The sequence below is a fragment of the Bombina bombina genome, chromosome 2 (assembly GCF_027579735.1).
Source record: "Bombina bombina isolate aBomBom1 chromosome 2, aBomBom1.pri, whole genome shotgun sequence".
Lineage (NCBI taxonomy): Eukaryota > Metazoa > Chordata > Amphibia > Anura > Bombinatoridae > Bombina > Bombina bombina.
In genome coordinates this window covers 251,050,416-251,072,718 of record NC_069500.1, presented here as the reverse complement: position 1 = coordinate 251,072,718, position 22,303 = coordinate 251,050,416, and the positions used below count along the sequence as shown (strand labels likewise).

Sequence of the window (22,303 nt, the reverse complement as noted above, 5' to 3'; positions counted from 1 at the left end):
TAAAGCACTTTGAAGACACCTGTCATGTCTTTGAGCCTTTATAACTTTTTTGTGCAATATTTTTTAAATATTTTGTATTAGATGGTGTTATTATGATTGCAACTGTACTTTGTAATGTATTTTTGATGTTTTGTGAGACTTTTTAGTTTTGCAAAACAGTCAACCAGAGCTCTGTGGTTGTGCTTACCCGAGGTGCCTTAACTTCAATTGCGCTCAAGCGATTGCATTTACTTTCAACTTGTAATACAAGCAAAAAACAGTCACACACAAACACCTGCAATAAACCCCTTATCGCTCGTGCATAGCTGTTAGTGCTCCACTCGTAATCTGGCCACAAATATTTAGGATTCAGGCAGATCATACCATTTTAAACAATTTTCCAATTTACTTCTGCTATCATATTTGCCTTCTCTTGATATCCTTTGTTGACGATTAAAGCTAAGTAGGCTAATAGGAGCTTAGGAGCTTGCATGTATATTTAGCATTCTATAGCAGTTTTGTTTGCAAATATGTATTACATTACTATAAACATTGTTGCAAACATTTGCTACCAGATGGCTAAAGACATGTGCACCCTCCTTAGCTCACCTAGGATTACTTTTTAACAACGGATTCAAATAGATTTAAGTGAAATTGATAATAGAAGCAAATTTAAAAGTTGTTTAAAAGTTCACACTCTATCCAATCCATTTAAAGGGACAGTCAACACCAGAATTTTTGTTGTTTTAAAAGATAGATAATCCCTTTATTACCCATTCCCCAGTTTTGCATAACCAACACAGTTATAATAATACACTTTTTACCTCTGTGATTACCTTGTATCTAAGCATCTTCTGACAGCCCCCTGATCACATGACATTTTATTTATTATCTATTGACTTTCATTTTAACCAATTAGTGCAGTGTCTGCCACAATCCACGGGCGTGCTCACAATGTTATCTATAGGGTTTACCTGAACTAGCTCTTCCCTGCTGTGAAAAGCAAATACAAAGCATGTGATTAGAGGCGGCCTTCAAGGGCTTAGAAATTATCATATGAGCCTTCCTAGGTCTAGCTTTCAACTAAGAATACCAAAAGAACAAAGCAAAATTGGTGATAAAAGTAAATTGGAAAGTTGTTTAAAATTACATGCCCTATTTGAAACATGAAAGTTTTTTTTGGACTTGACTGTCCCTTTAAGTTTAATATTGACTTAAAGGGACACTGAACCCAAGTTTTTTCTTTCGTGATTCAGATAGAGCATGCAATTTTAAGCAACTTTCTAATTTACTCCTATTATCAATTTTTCTTCGTTTTCTTGCTATCTTTATTTGAAAAAGAAGGCATCTAAGCTTTTTTTGGGGTTCAGAACTCTGCACAGCACTTTTTTATTGGTGGATGAATTTATCCACCAATCAGCAAGGACAACCCAGGTTGTTCACCAAAAATGGGCCGGATTCTAAACTTACATTCAAATGAAGAAAATTTGATAATAGGAGTAAATTAGAAAGTTGCTTAAAATGTCATGCTCTATCTGAATCATGAAAGAAAAAATTTGGGTACAGTGTCCCTTTAACTGTTGCTTTAAAGGGAGATGAAACCCAACATTTTTCTCTCATAAATCAGACAAAGCATACAATTTTAAAAAAGGTTTCTAATTGACTTCTATTGTCAGATTTGGTTTGTTCTCATGTTATTCTTTGTTGAAGAGATGTCTAGATAGGTTGTGTACACACGTATGGAGCACTTCATGACAGGAAATAGTGCTGCCATCTAGTTCTCTTGCTAATGTATAACGTTGCAAAACTGCTGCTATATAGTGCCGCAGACACGTGCACACTCCTGCACTTACATTACTGTTTTTTAACAAAAGATAACAAGTAAACAAATAAAATTTGGCTATAGAAGTAAATTGGAAAGTTGTTTAAAACTAAATGTTCTTTCTGAATCTTGAACTAAAATGTATGGCTTTTATGTCCCTTTATGTTTGGAGGTTGGTTTGATATAATTAAAAATCTCTGCTCACTTGTGCCAAGGAAGTAACTTAGAAAGCAACATATGTACAAAAAACAAGAACACTTCAGTTTATAAATAAAGGGGATACATAAGTGCATAACCTTAAAGGGACAAAAATACCCAAAAATACCCAAAAACTTTCTTTTGTAATTAAGAAAGAGCATGCAATTTTAAGCAACTTTCTAATTTACTCCTATTATCAATTTTTCTTCATTCTCTTGCTATCATTATTTGAAAAAGAAGGCATCCAAGCTTTTTTTTGTTTCAGTACTCTGGACAGCACTTTTTTATTGGTGGATTAATTTATCCACCAATCAGCAAGGACAACCCAGGTTGTTCACCAAAAATGGGCAGGCATCTAAACTTACATTCTTGCATTTCAAATAAAGATACCAAGAGAATGAAGAAAATTTGATAATAGGAGTAAATTAGAAAGTTGCTTAAAATTTCATGCTCTATCTGAATCATGAAAGAAAATTTTTGGGTACAGTGTCCCTTTAAGGCTATTCCTGAACCATCTGTTTCACCATATGACATAACTGATAATCATCTGGACCTTGTAACACAGTAATAAGTAAAAATTGCAGAGAAATAGTTTTTCTACAATATAGAGACTGCTAATCTTATAAGAATTTTGCCCTGCTAAAGTCAAGGTTTCAGGTTTCCTATGCAACTTGTAAGTCAGAAGTAGACAACTTAACTACAATATTTAGTAGCCAGTCTCACACTTTGAATTTTAAATGAACCGTATATTTTAAATTATATATTTTTTTCTGACAACTGTCAAATTTGACAGCCTTCTATATCATGTGACAGTCACCAGGAAGATATATGCTGTGAACTCTTGCACATGCTCAGTAGGAGCTGGTTCCTCAAAAAGTGTGCATATAAAATGGCTGTGCACAATTTGATAATGGATATAAACTGCAGTGCATGCTCTGAATCATAACAGTTTAATTTTGAATGTAGTGTCCCTTTAATCGTCCAGTTGATTACAGGTCTCATTTCACAAAGTCTCCAGGGACATTCTACTTCTGCTATCAGCCTCCTGTGTCTGATCACACTGTGACAGATGCCGGGTGTCGGGATTAGATAGTCAGTGCCTGTACTAGAAGGTTTCATTCCATGCTTGTTATTGCTCAAGAGAAGTTACTTATGATGCCCTATGTTTTTAGTTGATCTTAAAGAGCCAGTAAACTGTAAAACCTCTGCTATGCATTTTAAACACTTCAGTAAATGCACAGCTATACTTGTTTAGTTATTAAAATTAAAGTTAAAACTATGCTCATGGAGTTTTAATCATTATGCAGGCAAGCAGAGATATGCATGGCTACAATATTTACAGTCCTTTGCAGGTTTTTTTTTTTGGTTTTTTTTACAAATCGTTGTCACTTTAACAATTTTACAATAATTTTCTATGAGTGTGCATATTTGCGCCGGGCACACTCCACACCCCTAAGTCACAGCTCCTCAAAAAGTGTCCAGGAAATGGCTGGATAAAGGGTTTCAACACTAATCCTGATTTAAATGTATTATGCTTGATAGAACATGTAACCCTAGTTTACTATGAGCTTAAAGGAACACGAAACCCACAATTTTTCTTTCATGATTCAGATAGAGAATACAATTTTAAACATTGCAATTTACTTCTATTATCTAATTTAATTCATTCTTTAGATATCGTTTGTTGAAGAAATAGCACATGAGTGAGCCAATAACACGAGGCATCTATGCGCAGTTACTGAGTTTAATTTATTTAAGTATGCTTTTTAATAAATAATATCAAGAGAATGAAGCAATTTAGATAAAAGAAGTAAATTGGAAAGTTGTTAAATATTGCATGTACTTTCTAAATCATGAAAGAAAAACAATTGTGTTTCAAGTCCCTTTAACACCCACAAAATGGCTAAACATATAGTTAAAGGGACACTGAACCCAAATTTTTTCTTTCATGATTCAGATAGAGCATGCAATTTTAAGCCATTTTCTAATTTATTCATATTATCAATTTTTCTTTGTTTTCCTGCTATCTTTATTTAAAAAAGAAGACATCTAAGCTTTTTTTTTATTCAGAACTCCAGACAGCACTTTTTTATTGGTGGATGAGTTTATCCACCAATCAGCAAGAACAACCCAGGTTGATCATCAAAAATGGGCCGGCATCTAAACTTACTTTCTTGCATTTTAAATAAAGATACCAAGAGAATGAAGAAAATTTGATAATATGAGTAAATTAGAAAGTTGCTTAAAATGCCATGCTCAATCTGAATCACGAAAGAAAAAATTTGGGTACAGTTTCCCTTTAACGTTCTGTATAGGTGCAACAAGCATTGCATCTCCAAAAAAAAATGTGACCGCAGCGCCAGTTACACCACAGTAAGGTCAAAATGAAACCTCAATACTATGCTTAGAAAATGTATCTTTTGTTTAATAGCCCTCACATTTCTTCATACTTTACTGTTATGGATAGGGTTACCCCCTGCCCGGGATTGACTTTCAAACTGTGAATTAGGGTTTACTAATTACCCAGACCTGGACATGTGGTAGAAATGACCTGTGCATTGCTGGGACACTTACAAGAGTAACTTCTTAGAGCTCAGCCCTGCACTTACAGAGGTCTCTTCAGCTGAGAGCGCCTGGCCTGTCAGGGATGTGCAGGAGAAGGGTCTTACCACACTGAATGAAGCATTGAGTGTGAGACAGAGGTCTGTTGCTTCTTCATCTCTTGTCTGTTTTTGTTTCTATTTGTTTGTATTCAAAGCTCTCACTGATTACTATGTGTCACAGGCTGAGCTGTATCTTCCCCTTTAAAGTTTCTGCTGAAGTATCCGAAAATGTAGTGAGACTGTCACTGTAGCAGTTTCTGAAACAGCACAAAGTGTTCACCAATCGAAAGTTCAGATAAGTCTGCTCCCAAGTGTACTAAATTTGTTGCTCGGCTTCACATTTTTTTTTGTTTTTAAACTTAAAGGGACATTCTACACCTTAGTCATCTTAAAGTTTAACTTTAGATTAAGCTGCAAATATCCTCCTGCACCTGTTTTTATATCATGCAGCAGTGACAGTAAAAAAGTTATTTTAAAATGAATATTGTTTTGGTCACTTTGAAATGGCTGCCAAGCTCCTCCCACTGATGACATCAGGATCTGGGCTGCATCTATGCACTCTGCTGAATAGCATTGACAGTCTGTTGAATCCAATTAGTGAGTCTTTTTTAACTAGTGAAGCCTTTAATGCATCCCACATTCTGCTGTCATCAGTGGGCAGATCGTAGCAGCCCTTTCAAAGTGACCAGAAACAATAGTCATTTTAAAATACCTTTTTTTGCTGTTACTGCTGCATGATATAGAAAGGGTGCAGGTCTGCAGGATGATATTTGCAGCTTAATCTAAAGTAAGACTTTAAGATTGCTAAGATTTAGACTGTCCCTTTAAATGAAAGTACTCTCAATAAAAAAAAGCTATAAATCAGTCCCCATGTCTACGAAATACTTAATTTATCCTAACTATTTTTTTCTTGCATTATTGTTGCATTCCTTCTTTTTAACTTCTGCATGGATATGTATATATACAGCTATTGTAAAAAAAAATGAAAGGGACATAAAATTCAAACATTTAATTTCATAATTTAGGTAGAACATAGAATTTGAAACAACTTTCCAGTTTACTTATATTATCAAATTTGCTTCATTCTCTTGGTATCATTTGTTAAAGGAGCGGCAATGCACTACTGGTTTCTAACTGAACACATGGGTGAGCCAATGACTATTGGTATATAAATGCAGCCACCAATCAACAGCTAGAACCTAGGTTCTTTGTTGCTCCTGAGCTTACCTAGATAAACCTTTCAGCAAAGGATAACAAGAGAAGGAAGCAAATTAAATAATAGAAGTAAATTAGAAAGTTTTTAAAATTGTATGCTCAGTCTAAATCATGAATTTCTAATTATGACTTTACTGTCCCTTTAAGCCACAACTCCAATTTGTTCTCTACATGTATGACAGCCATTCCATTCCAATTCCAACACAGGCACACCTCATTCTACTTAATGAGGTACTGATTAGGTATTCACCTGAAACAAATCTTATTTAATGAGGAAAAGTATAAAAAAACACTGATGTTTGCGGTCATCACTATCCAAAACAGTGCTACTAGTATCTCAAAAGTAATTGGAATAAAAAAACAACTACTGACCATGCCAAAAGAGTTGAAAAGTTTTGAGTGAGGAAAAGAAGGGTTCGATTCTGACTTTACTGGCAGAGGGATACATTGAGCGTCAGGTTGTTTCAATTTAAAATTTAAAAGATGGCAGTTCATAAGCATAAGGTCAAGCAACAGACATTGGGGACAACAAAGCTAGAGAGGCAAAGTGTAAAAATGACCCTCTACTTCCTGGAATGACTGCCAACTCATTTGAATGTCACTTAACACCTGTAGGATGATACTGAGTGACCTACAAAAACAATGGAAAATGGCAGCTGTGGGGAAATGCACAAGAAGGACGGTTCGAAATAGGCTCCTTGGGGCAGGACCGAAGTTGTGTAAAGCTATAAAAAAAGCCTTTATCAATGAGAAGCAAAGAAGAGTGAGGCTAGGTTTGCAAAGACCATAAAGGCTGTGACACACTGCAAGCGATGCAGTGCTCAGAGATGAAAAGGCAGGACACACTGAGCACGCACAGCCGAATCTACACACTGCGCGCCGTTCTGCTTGCAGTGTGTCACAGCCTTAAGGATTAGACCATAGAAGAATGGAGTAAGGTTATCTTCTCTGATGAGTCCAATTACCAGCTATGTCCTACACTTGGTCGTCTAATGGTTAGACAGAGACCTGAAGAGGCCTACAAGCCACAGTGTCTCGCACAAACTGTGAAATTTGGTGGAGGATCCTGCTTCCTCCAATCATTGCGTGCCCCACAAGCTGGACATCAATGGGGGCACACAATGATTGGAGGAAGCCGGATTAGTCATCAATCTTCAAAATACAGAAGAAGATGAGGCAGAGGAACGGCGGTCAGTTTACTGTAACAAAAAGGTAATTTTTTTTTTTTAAATAGCGTGTTTGTAAAGTTTAATGAATTAAAGTGCCCCTGTTTTTAAGAGTATTTTTAGATACTGGGCTTTAATTGATTAAACTTTACAATCACTTTAACATTTCTTTAAAAATGCATTGGTATATAATTTTAACTGGTAAACAAACATATGCATATTTTTTGTAGCATCTTTTTGTAGAGGATGTACATTTGATGCTTGGTTAAAAATATTAAATATTGACTCAAAAGAAACAATTCTAATATTACAGTTGTCATACATTTCATATATTTGATTTTTTTTTTTTGTAAAATATATATCTATATAAAAAAATATGTATAGATAGATATATACAGATATACAGTGCCCTCCTCTAATACATCCTTGGTAAATATGAGCAAAGAAGGCTGTGAAACTTTGTCTTTATTGTTTAACCTTTTGATCTTTTGTTACAAAATACATAAAAATACTCTGCTCTCATGGATATCAAACATTTGCAAACACAACACAGGTTAAATATATGGGGGCACAATTATTAGCACCCCTATGAAGTTATATGAGAAAAATATATTTGAAGTATATTCCCATTGATATTTTATTTAAGTACACCTAGGTGACTAGGAACAGGAAATTGTTCAACCTTGACTTCCTGTTTACTGGGGTATAAATATTAAGTAACGCATAGGCCAAATTCCCTTAGTCATTCATCACAATGGGTAAGACCAAGGAATTTAGCTGTGATGTGTGGCAAGAGGTTGTTGAGCTTCACAAAATGGGCAGTGGCTATAAGAAAATAGCAAAAGTATTGAAAATTCCCATTTCTACCATCAATGCAATAATTAAGAAGTTCCAGTTAACTAGAAATGTTATGAATCAACCTGGAAGAGGATCTGTGTCTATATTGTATCAACAACAGTGAAGAGGACGGTTTGAGTGGCCAAAATATCTCCAAGGATCACAACTGGAGAATTTCAGAACTTAGTTGCGTCTTGGGGTCATAAACTCTCCAAAACTACTATCTGACATCACCTACAGCACCACAAGTTGTTTGGAAGGTTTTAAAGAAAAAAGCCTCTACTCTCATCCAAAAACAAACTCGGGCATCTTCAGTTTACCAGACACTACTGGAAATTCAAATGGGATTGGGTTCTATGGTCAGATAAAAAACAAAATAGAACTTTTTGGCAATAAGCAAGAGGTGTGTTTGGTGCACACAGAGAGGGAGCCATAAGGAAAAGTATCTAATGCCCAAAATATGGTGGTGGCTCTTTAATGTTTTGAAGCTGTTTTTCTGCCAGAAGACCTGAAAATTTTGTTTGGATACATGGCATCAGCAAATATTCAATATTAAATAAACACCTGAACTCCTGTGCCAGAAAGCTCAAAATGGGTCGTGGTTGGATCTTACAACAGGACAATGATCCAAAACATACATCAAAATCAACACAAAAATGGTTTACTAACCCCAAAACCATGGTCCTCCCATGGCCATCCCAGTCCCCTGACTTGAACCCCAAAGAAAACCGGCCAAGGGAGGTAGCACAAAGTATTCACTAAAAGGGTGCCAATAATCATGCCACACATATATTTAACAAAGATTTATTATTATTATTATTATTTTTTTTAATATATATAAACCCGTGTTGTGTTTGCATTTGCTTGATATCCATGAGTATTTTTGTGTATTTTTTTAATAAAAGATAAAAATGTTAAAACAATAATATATTTTTCAAGTGTGCCAATATTAGTGGAGGCTCTGTATTTAAAAATACAAAGAACATTTTCTACTATGTGAAGAATATTGAAATGTAAAATACCTACATTAAAGTGATGATAAACCTTAACTAATCAAATTCCATATATGTAATCTTTTCCATTAAAAAAGTATATGTGTACTTACATGTGTTAATATGTGTATATCTGTTTGTATATACATATAAATACACACAAATACACATGTATATGCACATATTTAGACATATCCTATATAATAAACGGCCAGGTATGTTTGTCAGATGCAGTCATGCGCAGTAGAGACTAGGCAGGACAAATATACCTGGCCGTTTGTATCCTGACAGCAGAGAGGGAGACGAAAGCGGCGTGTCAGAGGGTGTGAATGGGCGTGATGAGGGGTGCATTTGGACGGTTGCCGTGATGGGGGGCATGGCCGGGTGGGGTGCCGCAATGGGAGTGGCCGGGTGGGGTTCCGTGATGGGGGCGGGGCCATGAGAGCGCTAAAGGGTTTAAGAGAGAGACCCAGAGAGGGGAAGAGAGAGCGCCAAAGAGGGGGGAGAGAGAGCAAAAGAGGGCAAGAGAGAGCAAAAGAGAGTCGGGAGAGAGAGCAAAAGAGAGGGGGGAGAGAGCCAAAGAGGGTGGAGAGAGAACAAAAGAGAGGGGGGAGAGAGAGCGCAAAAGAGAAGGGGAGAGAGCGCAAACGAGAGGGGGAGAGAGAGCAAAAGAGACGGGGGATAGAGAGCAAAAGAGAGGGGGAAAGAGCCAAAGAGGAGGGAGAGAGAGCAAAGGAAAGGGGGGAGAGAGCCAAAGAGGGGGGGAGAGAGAACAAAAGAGAGGGGGGAGAGAGAACAAAAGAAAGGGGGGAGAGAGCCAAAGAGGGGGGGAGAGTGCAAAAGAAAGGGGGGAGAAAGCCAAAGAGAGGGGAAGAGAGAGCAAAAGAGAGGGGGAGAGAGAGCAAAAGAGAAGGGAGAGAGAGCAAAAGAGAGGGGGAGAGAGAGCAAAAGAGAAGGGAGAGAGAGAGCAAAAAAGAGGGGGGAGAGAGAGCAAAACAGAGGGGGAGAGAGCAAAAAAGAGGGGCGAGAGAGAGAAAAGCAAAAGAGAGGGGGAGAGAGAGAGCAAAAGAGAGGGGGGAGAGAGGGCACAAAAGAGAGGGGGGAGAGAGCCAAAGAGGGGGGAGAGAGGGCAAAAGAAAGGGGGGGAGAGCCAAAGAGGGGGAGAGAGAGCAAAAGAAAGAGGGGGGAGAGGGAACAAAAGAAAGGGGGAAGAGAGAGCAAAAGAGAGGGAGAGAGAGAGCAAAACAGAAGGGAGAGAGAGCAAAAGAGAGAGAGCAAAAGAGAGGGGAGAGAGAGAGCAAAAAAGAGGGGGAAGAGTGAGAACAAAAGAGAGGTGGAGAGAGAGAGAGCAAAAGAGAGGGGGAGAGAGAGAGCAAAAGAGAGGGGAAAGAGAGAGCAAAAGAGAGGGGGGAGAGAGAGAAAAATAGAGGGGGGAGAGAGAGAGCAAAAGAGAGGGGGGAGAGAGAGCAGAAAAGTGAGGGGGAGAGAGCGCAAAAGAGAGGGGGAGAGAGAGACAAAGAGGAGGGAGAGAGAGAGCAAGGGGTGGGACCACTATACTTCAAAAATGGCCCGTGTACACGGGCTTTAGGACTAGTATAATATATTTAAAAAATATATTTATGTATTTATGTTATGTTTGGTGCATCTTATTTTTTTTTATGTTACACTACACAAATGTTTGCTTTCAACTTGTAATATACATGCAAGTTATCATGGTCGTGATATTGGCTATTGTGAAACGTGCTAACAATAGTGTGCCACTGTGTGTTTTATTGAATTGATCACAGTTTATTTTATAGGTTCTGTTCAGATTTTATTAAAGGGATACTAAACCCAAATTTTTTCTTTCATAATTTTGATAGAGCATGCAATTTTATGCAGCTTTCTTATGTACTATTATCAATTTTTCTTAATTCACTTGGTATCTTTATTTAAAAAAGCAGGAGCCGGGCCTTTTAGGTTCAGCACCTGGGTAGTACTTGCTGATTGGTTGCTAAATATAGCTATCAATCAGCAAGTGCTATCCAGGATGTGGAACCAAAAATGGGCCTGCTCCTAAGCTTTAATTCCTTCTTTTTCAAATACAGATACCAAGAGAACAAAGAAAAATGTACAATAGGAGTAAATTAGAACGTTGCTTAAAATTGCATGCTCTATCACCTAGATTACGAGTTTTGTGATAAACAGGGTGCAAAACGAACGCACCAAAAGTTGTTGCGTTGTTTCACTTTCCATAGCGCTGCCTATTTGAACAGCCAATAGGATTTCAGAAGCTCTCATCCTATTGGCTGAAAGAATTAAATTAGCTAATAGGAATGCAAGGGACGCCGTTTTGAACGGCAACCTTACATTTAACTTCCGTGTACGGCGGCGAGTGTTTGAAGAGGACGCTCCGCGCAGGATGGGGTCGGCTTCCAGGATGGCTCCACTCTGCGTCGTCGGGATGAAGATAAAAGACGCCCCCAGGATAGATGAAGACCTCACCGCCAGGATGAAGACTTCTCACTGCCTGGATGTCCGGACTTCAGAAACCATGACTAGATCTTCTGTGGTTAGTGTTAGTTTTTTTTTTTTTGTGGGTGTTTTTTTTTTTTTAAGATTAGGATTTGAGCTTTGAAAAAGAGCTAAATGCCCTTTTAAGGGCAATGAAAAAGAGCTGAATGCCCGTTTAAGGGCAATGCCCATACAAATGCCCCTTTAGGGGCAGTGGGTAGCTTAGGTTTTTTATTTTGGAGAGTTGGTTGGGTGGTGGGTTTTACTGTTGGGGGGACTTTGTATTTTTTTACTGGTAAAAGAGCTGATCTCTTTAGGGCAATGCCCTACAAAATGTTATTTTAAGGGCTATTGGTAGTTAATTGTAGGCTAGGTGGTGTTTTTATTTGGGGGGGTATTTTTTATTGTAATTGTAATTGTTTTTATTTTTGATAATTTTGTTTTTTTTTATTTTTTTGTAATCTTAGTGTTATTTTTCGTGATTTTAGTGTTTATTATTTTTGGTAAACTTAGATTTTTAAAATTTTTCGTAGGATTTGTTTTTATTTAATTGTAATTTAGATTCTTTTCTTTTTTTTCGTAGTGTTAGGTTTTTTTAAATTTTTTAGTTAAGATATTTTAATTGGTAGTTTTTTTATAAATTTTATTAGAATAGTAATCTTAGTTTAATATATAGTTTAATCTTTATTTATTTAAAGATAGTTATATTGTAATTTTAATTTAAAGTTAGGGGGTGTTAGGTTTAGGGGTTAATAGTTTAATTTAGTGTTTTGCGATGTGGGCGGCTGGCGGTTTAGTGGTTAATAGGTTTATTTAGTGGCAAAGATGTGGGAGGCTGGAGGTTTAGGGCTTAATAACTTTATTTAGTGGCGGCGATCTCGGGGAGCGGCGGAATAGGGGTTAATAACTTTATTATAGTGGCAGTGATGTCGGGGAGTGGTGTTTTAGGGGTTAATATATTTAAATAGTGTTGGCGATGTGGGTGGGCAGCAGATTAGGGGTAAATATGTTTATTTAATAGCCAGATGTGGGTGGGCTGCAGATTATTGGTTTAATAGGTTTAATATACTGTTGCGATGCGGGAGGGCCTCGGTTTTAAGGATTAATAGGTAGTTTATGGGTGTTAGTGTACTTTGTAACACTTTACTTATGAGTTTTGTAATGTTTTTGTTACACAAAATTCATAACTACTGCTCTTAGATTGCGGTACGGATTGTGTCGGTATAGGCTGTAACACAAGCATTTTAGCCGGACCGCACAACCTGTAATACAGGCGATATGATAATCCCCCACAAACGTCATTTTTTTGAGTGCAGGTTTGACGTTGGGTTACAGGCTAAAATGCTTGCGGTATAGCTATACTAACACAACTCCCAATAGTGCTGCCCTGCTTTTACTCTGAAATTGCCATTTTTTCATCGTTTAAAGCCGCAACGCAAAACTCGTAATCTAAGTGTCTATGAATCATGAAAGTTTAATTTTAACTATACTATCTCTTTAATGATTTATAGCAGGGCTTGACCATTCCCTGAATCCTAAAAATGTATGCCTGTCTCCTCAATGTGTTGTCTGGTTCCAAGATATATAAGGTATTAGTAGATAAATTGGCATTGTTTGTCCCAATTTTTGACGATATTCATTTATTCCTTTTAAAGGGACATGAAACCTAAATTGTTTTCTTTCATGATTTACTTTATTCTCTTGGTATCATTTGTTGAAAAGCAGGGACAACAGTTTTGCAAGAATGCAGTGCTCGATACACCTGGCTAGGTATATCTTCAACAAAGATTACAATGGGAACAAAGCAAATTTGATAAAAGAAGTAAACTGGAAAGTTGTTTTAAAATGGTATGCTCTGTTTGAATCACAAAAGTAAATTTTAGGTTTCATTTTCCTTTAATGTAATTGTCAAAAAACACTGACAATATGTAAATATGTGCCCTTGTCTGCCCCAGCTTGCCTCAGGCGGGTAGCAATCGGCTTCCGGAATTCAGCATTGCACAAGAGTGCTATTTTGCGCTCTTGTGCAACACCGCCCCCTGCCCTCGCACAGCCATTAACGCATGGGCAGGAGCTGTCAATCTCCCCGGTCGGACGGGAAGATTGAAATTCTCCACCTAAGACGTGGAGAAGAGGCTAGGAAAAATACTGACTGCAGGTTCATTTGTGGGAACCTGCAGTCGTTTGTAGGCAAAGGGCTTGATAAATCAAGCCTTTTAAAGCAATTGCATCTGTTGATTGTGATGGCTGGCAAATACAAGTGTGTGTATGTGTATATCAGATTATAGCATTTTATAGCTATAGTTTGCATTGAAATACTCTTTTAAACAACATTGCTTTATGACATTCCCAGTGTTTTTATATAGATTTGTAAAAGGGGACAAATGTATTTTCACATTTAAGAGCCAGTAAGAATATTAAGCCCTTCACATACTTCTTAGGACTCAGACAGTGTTTATGTATAGATATATGTAGAATAATACAAAAACTTATGAGCCAGAGTTGGATTTGGCGTGCCGTGCATAAACAATATTCAGTGTATTCAGATTAATATACTGGGATACATTTTTGCATTTGTTTCTTTTGTGTGTTAAAGTAATATGAAAAACAAAATTTGCCTTTGTGATTTAGATAGAGCATGCAATTTTAAATAACTTTTTAATTTACTTCTATTATCTAGTTTGCTTTGTTCTGTTGGTATCCTTTGTTGAAAAGCATATCTAGGTAGGCTCAAGAGCAACAATGCACTACTGGAATCTTTCTGCTGATTGGTGGTTGTTTATATATGACTCTTGTTATTGACTCACATCATGTGCAGTGCATTGCAGCTTCTTCAACAAAATATACCAAGAGAATGAAGCAAATCTGATAATATAAGAAAATTCAAAAGTTGTATCTGGATCATGAAGTTTCATGTCCCTTTAAGAGTTTTGCCTAAGGCTTCCTTTAGTTTAGAGCCACCTCTGCTTTTGCTTTTATTTGTTCAATTATTTTTAATATGAGTTAGCAGCATTTTGTGTACTTTTTCATCCAGATAAATAAAATAAAAGAAGCGCTTAACCTGGTAACAAACAATGGCATAATAGCTTGTTCTATGGCTAGTTACCACCCAAGAAGCAGCCTCTTTTTGTTCAACATGTGCCTTTCACAGAGAAGAACTTTCCTATAGCATATCAGTCTGATCCTAACTTAACAGTACAGTCCAGCCCCGAAACACCAGGCAACGAGAGAAACGGCAAAACCCCAGATGTCATCCAGATACCTGGTTTATATGGTATGCCATGTCACCAGTTCCAAACCATCCAGGGCATTCCATATATATAATAGTACCTTTCATGAGTACCCCTTCACCTCTTATTTTTTTATTTAAAATTAAAAATTCTCTAGATCATAGCCTTAATCTTAAAATGATATAACAGTACAAAAAAGAAAACCATGTGCTAAATTAGAGCATTTTATTATTCTACTATTGCTTGTATATAACTGTGTGATTAACCCCTGAAAATGTATTAAACACATAGGAAAAGTCAGCTCCAGAGCAACAATGTACTACTGGGAGCTAGCTGAACACATTTGGTGGACCATTGACAAGAGACAAATGTGTGTGGTCACCAATTACCAGATAGTTACCAGTAGTGTAGGATATTTACATATTCTTTTACAACAAAGGACACCAATGTAAATTTGAAAATGGAAGGAAAGTTAAAAGAGTATTAAAATGGCATGCAATCAATTATGCAAGTATAATTGTGATTTTACTATCCCTTTAATATCCAAGATTAACAGATTATTTCAACAGAATTTAATATTGAAGCATAAACACAAAAATACTCTCCACTGATGGATATCAAACAAACACAACACAGGTTTATAAAAAAAAAAATCTTTGTTAAATATTTGTGTGGCACAATTATTGGCACACTTTTAGTCAATTATTTGTGCTACCACACTTTGCCAAGATAACAGCTCTGAGTCTTCTTCTATAATGCCTGATGAGGTTGGAGAATACATGGCAAGGGATCTGAGGCCATTCCTCCATACAGGATCTCTCCAGATTCTTCACATTTTGAGGTCGACACTGATGGACTTTTCAGTTCACCCATAGGTTTTCTTTGGGGTTCAAGTCAGGGGACTGGGATGGCCATGGCAGGACTCGGATTTTCGGGTCAGTAAACTATTTTTGTGTGGATTTTGATGTATGTTATGGTTCATTGTCCTGCTGGAAGATCCAACCACTTCCCATTTTAAGCTTTCTGGCAGAGGCATACAAGTGTTCATTTAATATCTGTTGATATTTGATAGAGTCCATGATGCCATGTATCCTAACAAAATGTCCAGGTCCTCTGGCAGAAAAAACAGCTCCAAAACATTAAAGAACCACCACCATATTTAACCGTGGTCATGAGATACTTTTCCATATGGCTACCTCTCTGTGTGTGCCAAACCCATCTCTGATGATTATTGCCAAAAAGTTCTAGTTTGGTTTCATCTGACCATAGAACCCATTCCTATTTGATCTTCCAGTAGTGTCTGGCAAGCTGAAGATGCTTGAGTTTGTTTTTGGATGAGTGTGTTTTGGATGAGAGTAGAGGGTTTTTTCTTTAAACCCTTCCACACAATGGTGATGTAGGTGACGTCAGAGTGTAGATGTAGTAGTTTTGGAGACTTTCTGACCCCAAGAGGCAACTAACTTCTGTAATTCTCCAGCTGTGATCCTTTGAGATATTTTGGCCACTCGAAATATACATTTAAAGTGCATTGAGACGATATAGACACATGTTATCTTCCAGGTTGATTCATAACATTTCCAGTTGACTGGAACTTCTTAATTATTGCCCTGATGGTGGGAATGGGCATTTTCAATACTTTTGCTATTTTCTTATAGACAATTAACCTTTTGTGAAGCTCAACAACCTTTTGCTGCACATCACAGCTATATTCCTTGGTCTTACCCATTCTGATGAATGACCTAATATTTATACCCCTGTGAAACAGAAAGTTTAACAATTTCCTGTTCCTAGTCACCCAGGTGTACTAAATAAAGTAAAATATCAGTGGGAGTATACTTCAAATATATTTTTCTCATATGTATTCATAGGGTTCCCAATAATTGTGCCACACACACCTGTATTGTGTTTGCAATTGTTTGATATCCATGAGAGCAGAGTATTTTTGTGCATTTTTTTAACAAAAGATCAAAAGGTTAAACAATAAAGACAAATTTGCACATCCTTCTTTACTCGTTTTTCCCAAGGGTGCCAATTTTAGTGGAGGGCACTGTAATAGAGATCATTACTCCGCATCTTATTTTAGTAAAAAACTTATACAAACATACCAGGCCACCAAATTTATATAAAAAAAGATTCTATGAAACAACAATATAAATATACTAAATAGTTCATGGTTTGAAGTTATTGTAATTATGGTAATTTGTATAACACCAACATTCTGTATCTATAAATACAGTTCTGCAAATGTTCACTTTTCTGCATTGAAAAAGGGGGGGGGGGGGGTGTTAGTATTACATTTTATGTGCTGTCACACATTGTTTATCATCCTGAATGTTCATTTGTTTACTGGTCAAAAAGCTACTATTATGTGGTTACACAGAGTCACATTCTTAAATCTTACATGACATTTCTACTTAAAGAGACAGACAAGTCCAAAAAAAAATTTCATGTAATTTTAAGCAACTTTCCTATTTACTTTTAGCACCAATTTTGCTTTGTTCTCTTGGTATTCTTAGTTGAAAGCAAAACCTAGGAAGTTCATATGCTAATTTCTTAGACCTTGAAGACTGCCTCTAATCTGAATGCATTTTGACCACTAAGAGGGCATTAGTTCATGTGTTTCATATAGATAACATTGAGCTCATGCACATGAAGTTACCCTGGAGTGAGCACTGATTGGCTAAAATGCAAGTCTGTCAAAACAATTGAAACAAGGGGGCAGTTTGCAGTGGCTTAGATACAAGGTAATTGCAGAGGGGAAAAGTGTATTTCTATAACAGTGTTGGTTATGCAAAACTGGGGAATGGGTAAGGGATAATCTTTCTTTTTAAACATCAACAATTCTGGTGTTGACTGTCTCTTTAATTTATATAAATTGTTAGTGTAGCTGGAAAAAGAACTCATGACGCTTCTCTGACATCACTATATTTTCTATATTATTATGTATGGGGTGCAACTACCAGATATTTTTTATAGGTAGGAAGGTAGATGAGGCCGGCCTGACAATAAAGTGATGATGATGAGATGTACTTTCTCTACAAAGTGTGAATTGCAGCTGTAAATGGGTAGGGAAGAGCACTGGTTTAATAAGTAACATTACCTTTACATGTGCATGTTCTGCAAAAGAAAGGGGAGTGGCTCCCAGGGCAAGATCTCTACCTCACTCTTGACCACCAGCTGGCTGATAGATAATGATAGGGACAATTTACCACATGACAGGTACCATTGTTAGCTACCAAAGTAAACAAGTATTTGCCATTTATTGCATCCTGCTGTCATCAGTTAAGGGGACACAAAAGTAAAAATTAAACTTTCATGATTCAGACAGAGCATCCAATTTAAAAACAAATTCCCATTTTGCTTATATTTCATTATTATGAAATTGATTTTTTATTGGTATTTTTGGTTGAAACTTAGCACCATTCCTTAAAAGCATACCTAGAAAGGCTCAGCTAACAAATTTCCTCCACAGTGCTGTAACTTACTGTGAGCTGCAGTGTCCATTTCTAAAGAGTTTACTGACACTGATGAGCTTCTCTCATACTCCTTTTCTTCTTGGTCCTTGCTTATTTCACTGTCAATTCTCTTCTAATCCAAAATTGCTATTACTATGGTTCTGTCTGGTTCTCACTGTTGCCACGGCGATCAGCTGATAACCATCTGTTCATGTGACACCCTCCATTGAAAGAAGGGCCTCTTGTCTTTCAACAGAAGGTTCACTTGCCCTTTGGGGTGCTAGGTTCTATTTTAATGGCCAAAGCATTGTTGAATAAACTAGTAGACAGGCAGTCACTTGCTGTCTAAAGGGGCGTGAGACCCTAATTTGAAAATGGGTAAGCCTCTCTTTCAGGAATATTATGTGTGTGTTGTATGCTGTCTTTATGGGATAGGGGATAATTTGGAGCTACTGCCCCAATACAGTAAGGTTAAACATTGCCATTTTTATGGCAGTCACCTACTAATGACAGATATAAGGCCTCACATTAGAAAGAGAAAACTGTCTCAAAACCATTTAATTAAAACTGGGTGGGAGGTAGGATGTCTCTGTATTAGCTACCTTTCCATCAATATAAATAATCTGGTTTCTAGTAGTGTAGGTGATCACTATATTTTTACCTTTAATCATCAGACTTATATGAGAATAAGTGCCCTTTTAAATAAGGTGTCACTTGTCCCTCTAACATAGAGTGGGAGTATTAGGCCTCCTTTAAAGCCCTTGCAGGGACCCCTCATTTGAAAGTAGATGTCCAGAGCACAAATATACAAGGATACTATGTGTGTTATAGTCCGTATTTACAGACCACATGAAGCTCCACACTGTATCTGTAGTCTTTCTGTACCGGACAAGTACCCCTCCTTGTGACCAATTTGAACTATGCTAAATGACTCCAACTATTGTTTCACCAACTACGGACTATCACACGCATAGTATGTTTGTACTTGTATGTTTTTGTATGTTTGTACTTGTTACCTAGTCTTCCTGGGTCTGAACACTAGAGCTAATTATCTTGAGCTGTTAAAGCTCTAACTAATGTGAATATTCTGGATCTGCCCTCCATCTGCGGAGTGAAGATTTACACACTATATGGCTATGATGTGTTTCTTTCTCTTCCTTTTGATGAACATCATTTGAACTATTTGTATTTGGGGGGCTGTTTCCATTAAATACTCTTTTGGATATATTCCTGCATATTGGTCTGTATTATTATTATTATTTGTGTGTGGTTTTTGTTGCACATTTTTTAGTTTATATTATTTTCTGTGTTAAAGGGACATAATACTCATAGGCTAAATCACTTGAAACTGAAGCAGTATAACTGTAGAAAGCTCACAGGAAAATATCACCTGAGCATCTCTATGTAAAAAAAGGAAGATATTTTACCTCACATTCTCCTCAGCTCAGCAGAGTAAGTTCTATAAGTTTTACTCAACTGCAGCCCAGCTGTAGGTAAAACAAAATAAAAAAATGAAGAAATGAACAGCAGCCAACCAGCATTAGTAGTGCTGAGGTCATGAACTCTTTTACTGTGATCTCATGAGATTTCACTTAACTCTCATGAGATTTCATTGTAAACTTCCTTACATTGAATAGGGAAATAACATGAGAGTGCACAAGGCTCAACCCTTCGTCTGTCCCGGGACAGACATACTGATTTGCTGCTTAGAAGTCCTTTACAATGGGATGTGGCTACTGATAAACTTTTGATGTAACATATCTTTCTTTTTTTACATAGAGATGTTCAGGTGATATTTTCTAGTCAGCTTTTTACAGCTATACTGTATCACTTTCAAGTGTTTAAACATTTGGGTATTATGGCCCTTTAACCACATTATTGTGATTTTTATATTTATTATTTTAGTTCTTTATATGTCCAACTTGACTTCACTTATGACACAGAAGGACTTTACTTTATTTGTAAATATGGATTGGTACCCTGCACTAATGGACTACACACCAAGAACATATAGTCATAGCAGCAGGCTACTCATATGTGTAGTGCATTTATTCTCTTTTTATTCAGGTGAACTGGACATTTATCTTACTAATTAGACATGGGTAGCTCATTTTTAGTATTATTGCTGTATTCTTTGGGGCCTATCTATCAAGCTCCGTACGGAGCTTGATGCCCTGTGTTTCTGGCGAGCCTGCAGGCTCGCCAGAAACAGCAGTTATGAAGCAGCGGTCACAAAGACCGCTGCTCCATAACCTGTCCGCCTGCTCTGAGCAGGCGGACAGACATCGCCACAATACAACCCGATCTGTACGATCAGGTTGATAGACACCCCCCTGCTGGCGGCCTATTGGCCCCGAGTCTGCAGGGGGCGGCATTACACCAGCAGCTCTTGCTCGCCGTATTCAGCAAGGTCTGCCGGATCAGGTCCGCCAGACCTTCATAACTAGAAACCTTTATATTTATTTATTTTCTGCTTGACTTGTTGACAAGGTACTTTTAATGTAGCATAGCATCTAGATCAGTGTTTTTCAGCTCCTCGAATACCCCTTACAGACCAGATTTTCATGATATCTTAAAGGGACATTAAAGGAATTGTCTAGTCAAAATTAAACTTTCATGATTCAGATAGAGCATGCAATTTTAAGCAACTTATTAATTTACTCCTATTATCAATTTTTCTTTGATCTCTTGACCAAGCGCTATCCAGTACCCAGAGTGCTGAACCTTAGCTTAGCTTCCTACATTTTCAAATAAAGATAGCAAGAGAACAAAGAAAAAAATATCATAAGAGTAAATTAGAAAATTACTTAAAATTGCATGCTCTGTCTGAATCATTAAAGAAAAAAAAAATGGGTTTAGTATCCCTTGATGTCATAGGTATAAAGTAAAAAAGAGGTTAAATAAGAATGCCCCATGTCTTTTGAGCATACATATATCATTCACACATATTAACCCTAAGGCTAGGGCAGAGCAGGAATTTGCAACAGGTTGTCTACGTGCACAAGCATGACATTTTCATAATTGACCAAAAAAAAATGCAATTCTTCTGGCTGTGCATTTTAAATACGCTATTTACTTTCTTAAAGTAACAAACAGAAAATTCAATAGATAATAAGATAATAGCTTAGAAAAAGAATTGCAGAATATATACAGATATTTTCACTTATACGCAATGAGATGTGCTTGAGAGGCCCGTCCTCTTATTAATACAATATATTTATTGATCAGGATACTTATTAGTGTTGTCTTTGTCACATTTCAGTGAAGGCGAGCTTACTCTGAGTAGACTGATGGTAAACAACACAGATAAAATCCTTCGAAAGGAAGGAGCAGCGATCTTTCATCATGCTGGAGAGGGCTGGAAAATCAATTCTTCATTGGCTTTGTTGATAAGGTGAGTGATCAAAAATGTAACATGACATCTAATTAGTTGCTACATAACAGTGGCTCCTATTCATATGTCTAGGATTTTTTTTTAAATTAAATTAGATCAAGAGTTAAAGGGGACAGTAAACACTATCGCCTAGATTACGAGTCTTGCGTTAGCCTTAAAAAGCAGCGTTGAGGGGTCCCAACGCTGCTTTTTAACGCCTGATGGTATTACGAGTCAGGCAGGAGAGGGTCTACCGCTCACTTTTTTTCCCCGCAATTTTAGCATACCGCAAATCCCCTTACGTCAATTGCGTATCCTATCTTTTTAATGGGATTTTCCTAATGCTGGTATTACGATCGCCTGAAAAAGTGAGCGGTAGACCCTCTCCTGGCAAGACTCCTACCGCATTTAAAAGTCAGTAGTTAAGAGTTTTATGGGCTAACGACGGAACATAAATCTCTTAACTAAAGTGCTAAAAAGTACACTAACACCCATAAACTACCTTTTAACCCCTAAACCGAGCCCCTGCCACATCGGAAACACTTAACTAAAATGTTTAACCCCTAATCTGCCGACCGGACATCGCCTCCACTTTAATAAATTTATTAACCCCTAAACCGCCGCACTCCCGCCTCGCAAACACTAGTTACATTTTATTAACCCCTAATATGCCATCCCTAACATCGCCAACACCTACCTACATTTATTAACCCCTAATCTGCCACCCCCAACGTCGCCGCTAATATATTAAATTTATTAATCCCTAAACCTAAGTCTAACCCTAAGTCTAACCCCCCTAACTTAAATATAATTTAAATAACACGAAATAAATTTACTATTATTAAATAAATTAATCCTATTTAAAACTAAATACTTACCGATAAAATAAACCCTAAGCTAGCTACAATATAACTAATAGTTACATTGTAGCTATCTTAGG

At 37.1% G+C, this 22,303-nt stretch overlaps 1 protein-coding gene across 1 annotated transcript in view; it reads left to right on the top strand.

Annotated features, from left to right (window-relative positions):
* Positions 1-22,303, top strand: part of ST8SIA4 (ST8 alpha-N-acetyl-neuraminide alpha-2,8-sialyltransferase 4) — a 409,079-nt gene that overhangs the window by 14,294 nt on the left and 372,482 nt on the right. The window contains exon 2 of the mRNA XM_053701515.1: positions 21,253-21,384. Within this exon, the coding sequence (XP_053557490.1) occupies positions 21,253-21,384 (132 nt within the window). The remainder of the gene's footprint in view (positions 1-21,252; positions 21,385-22,303) is intronic.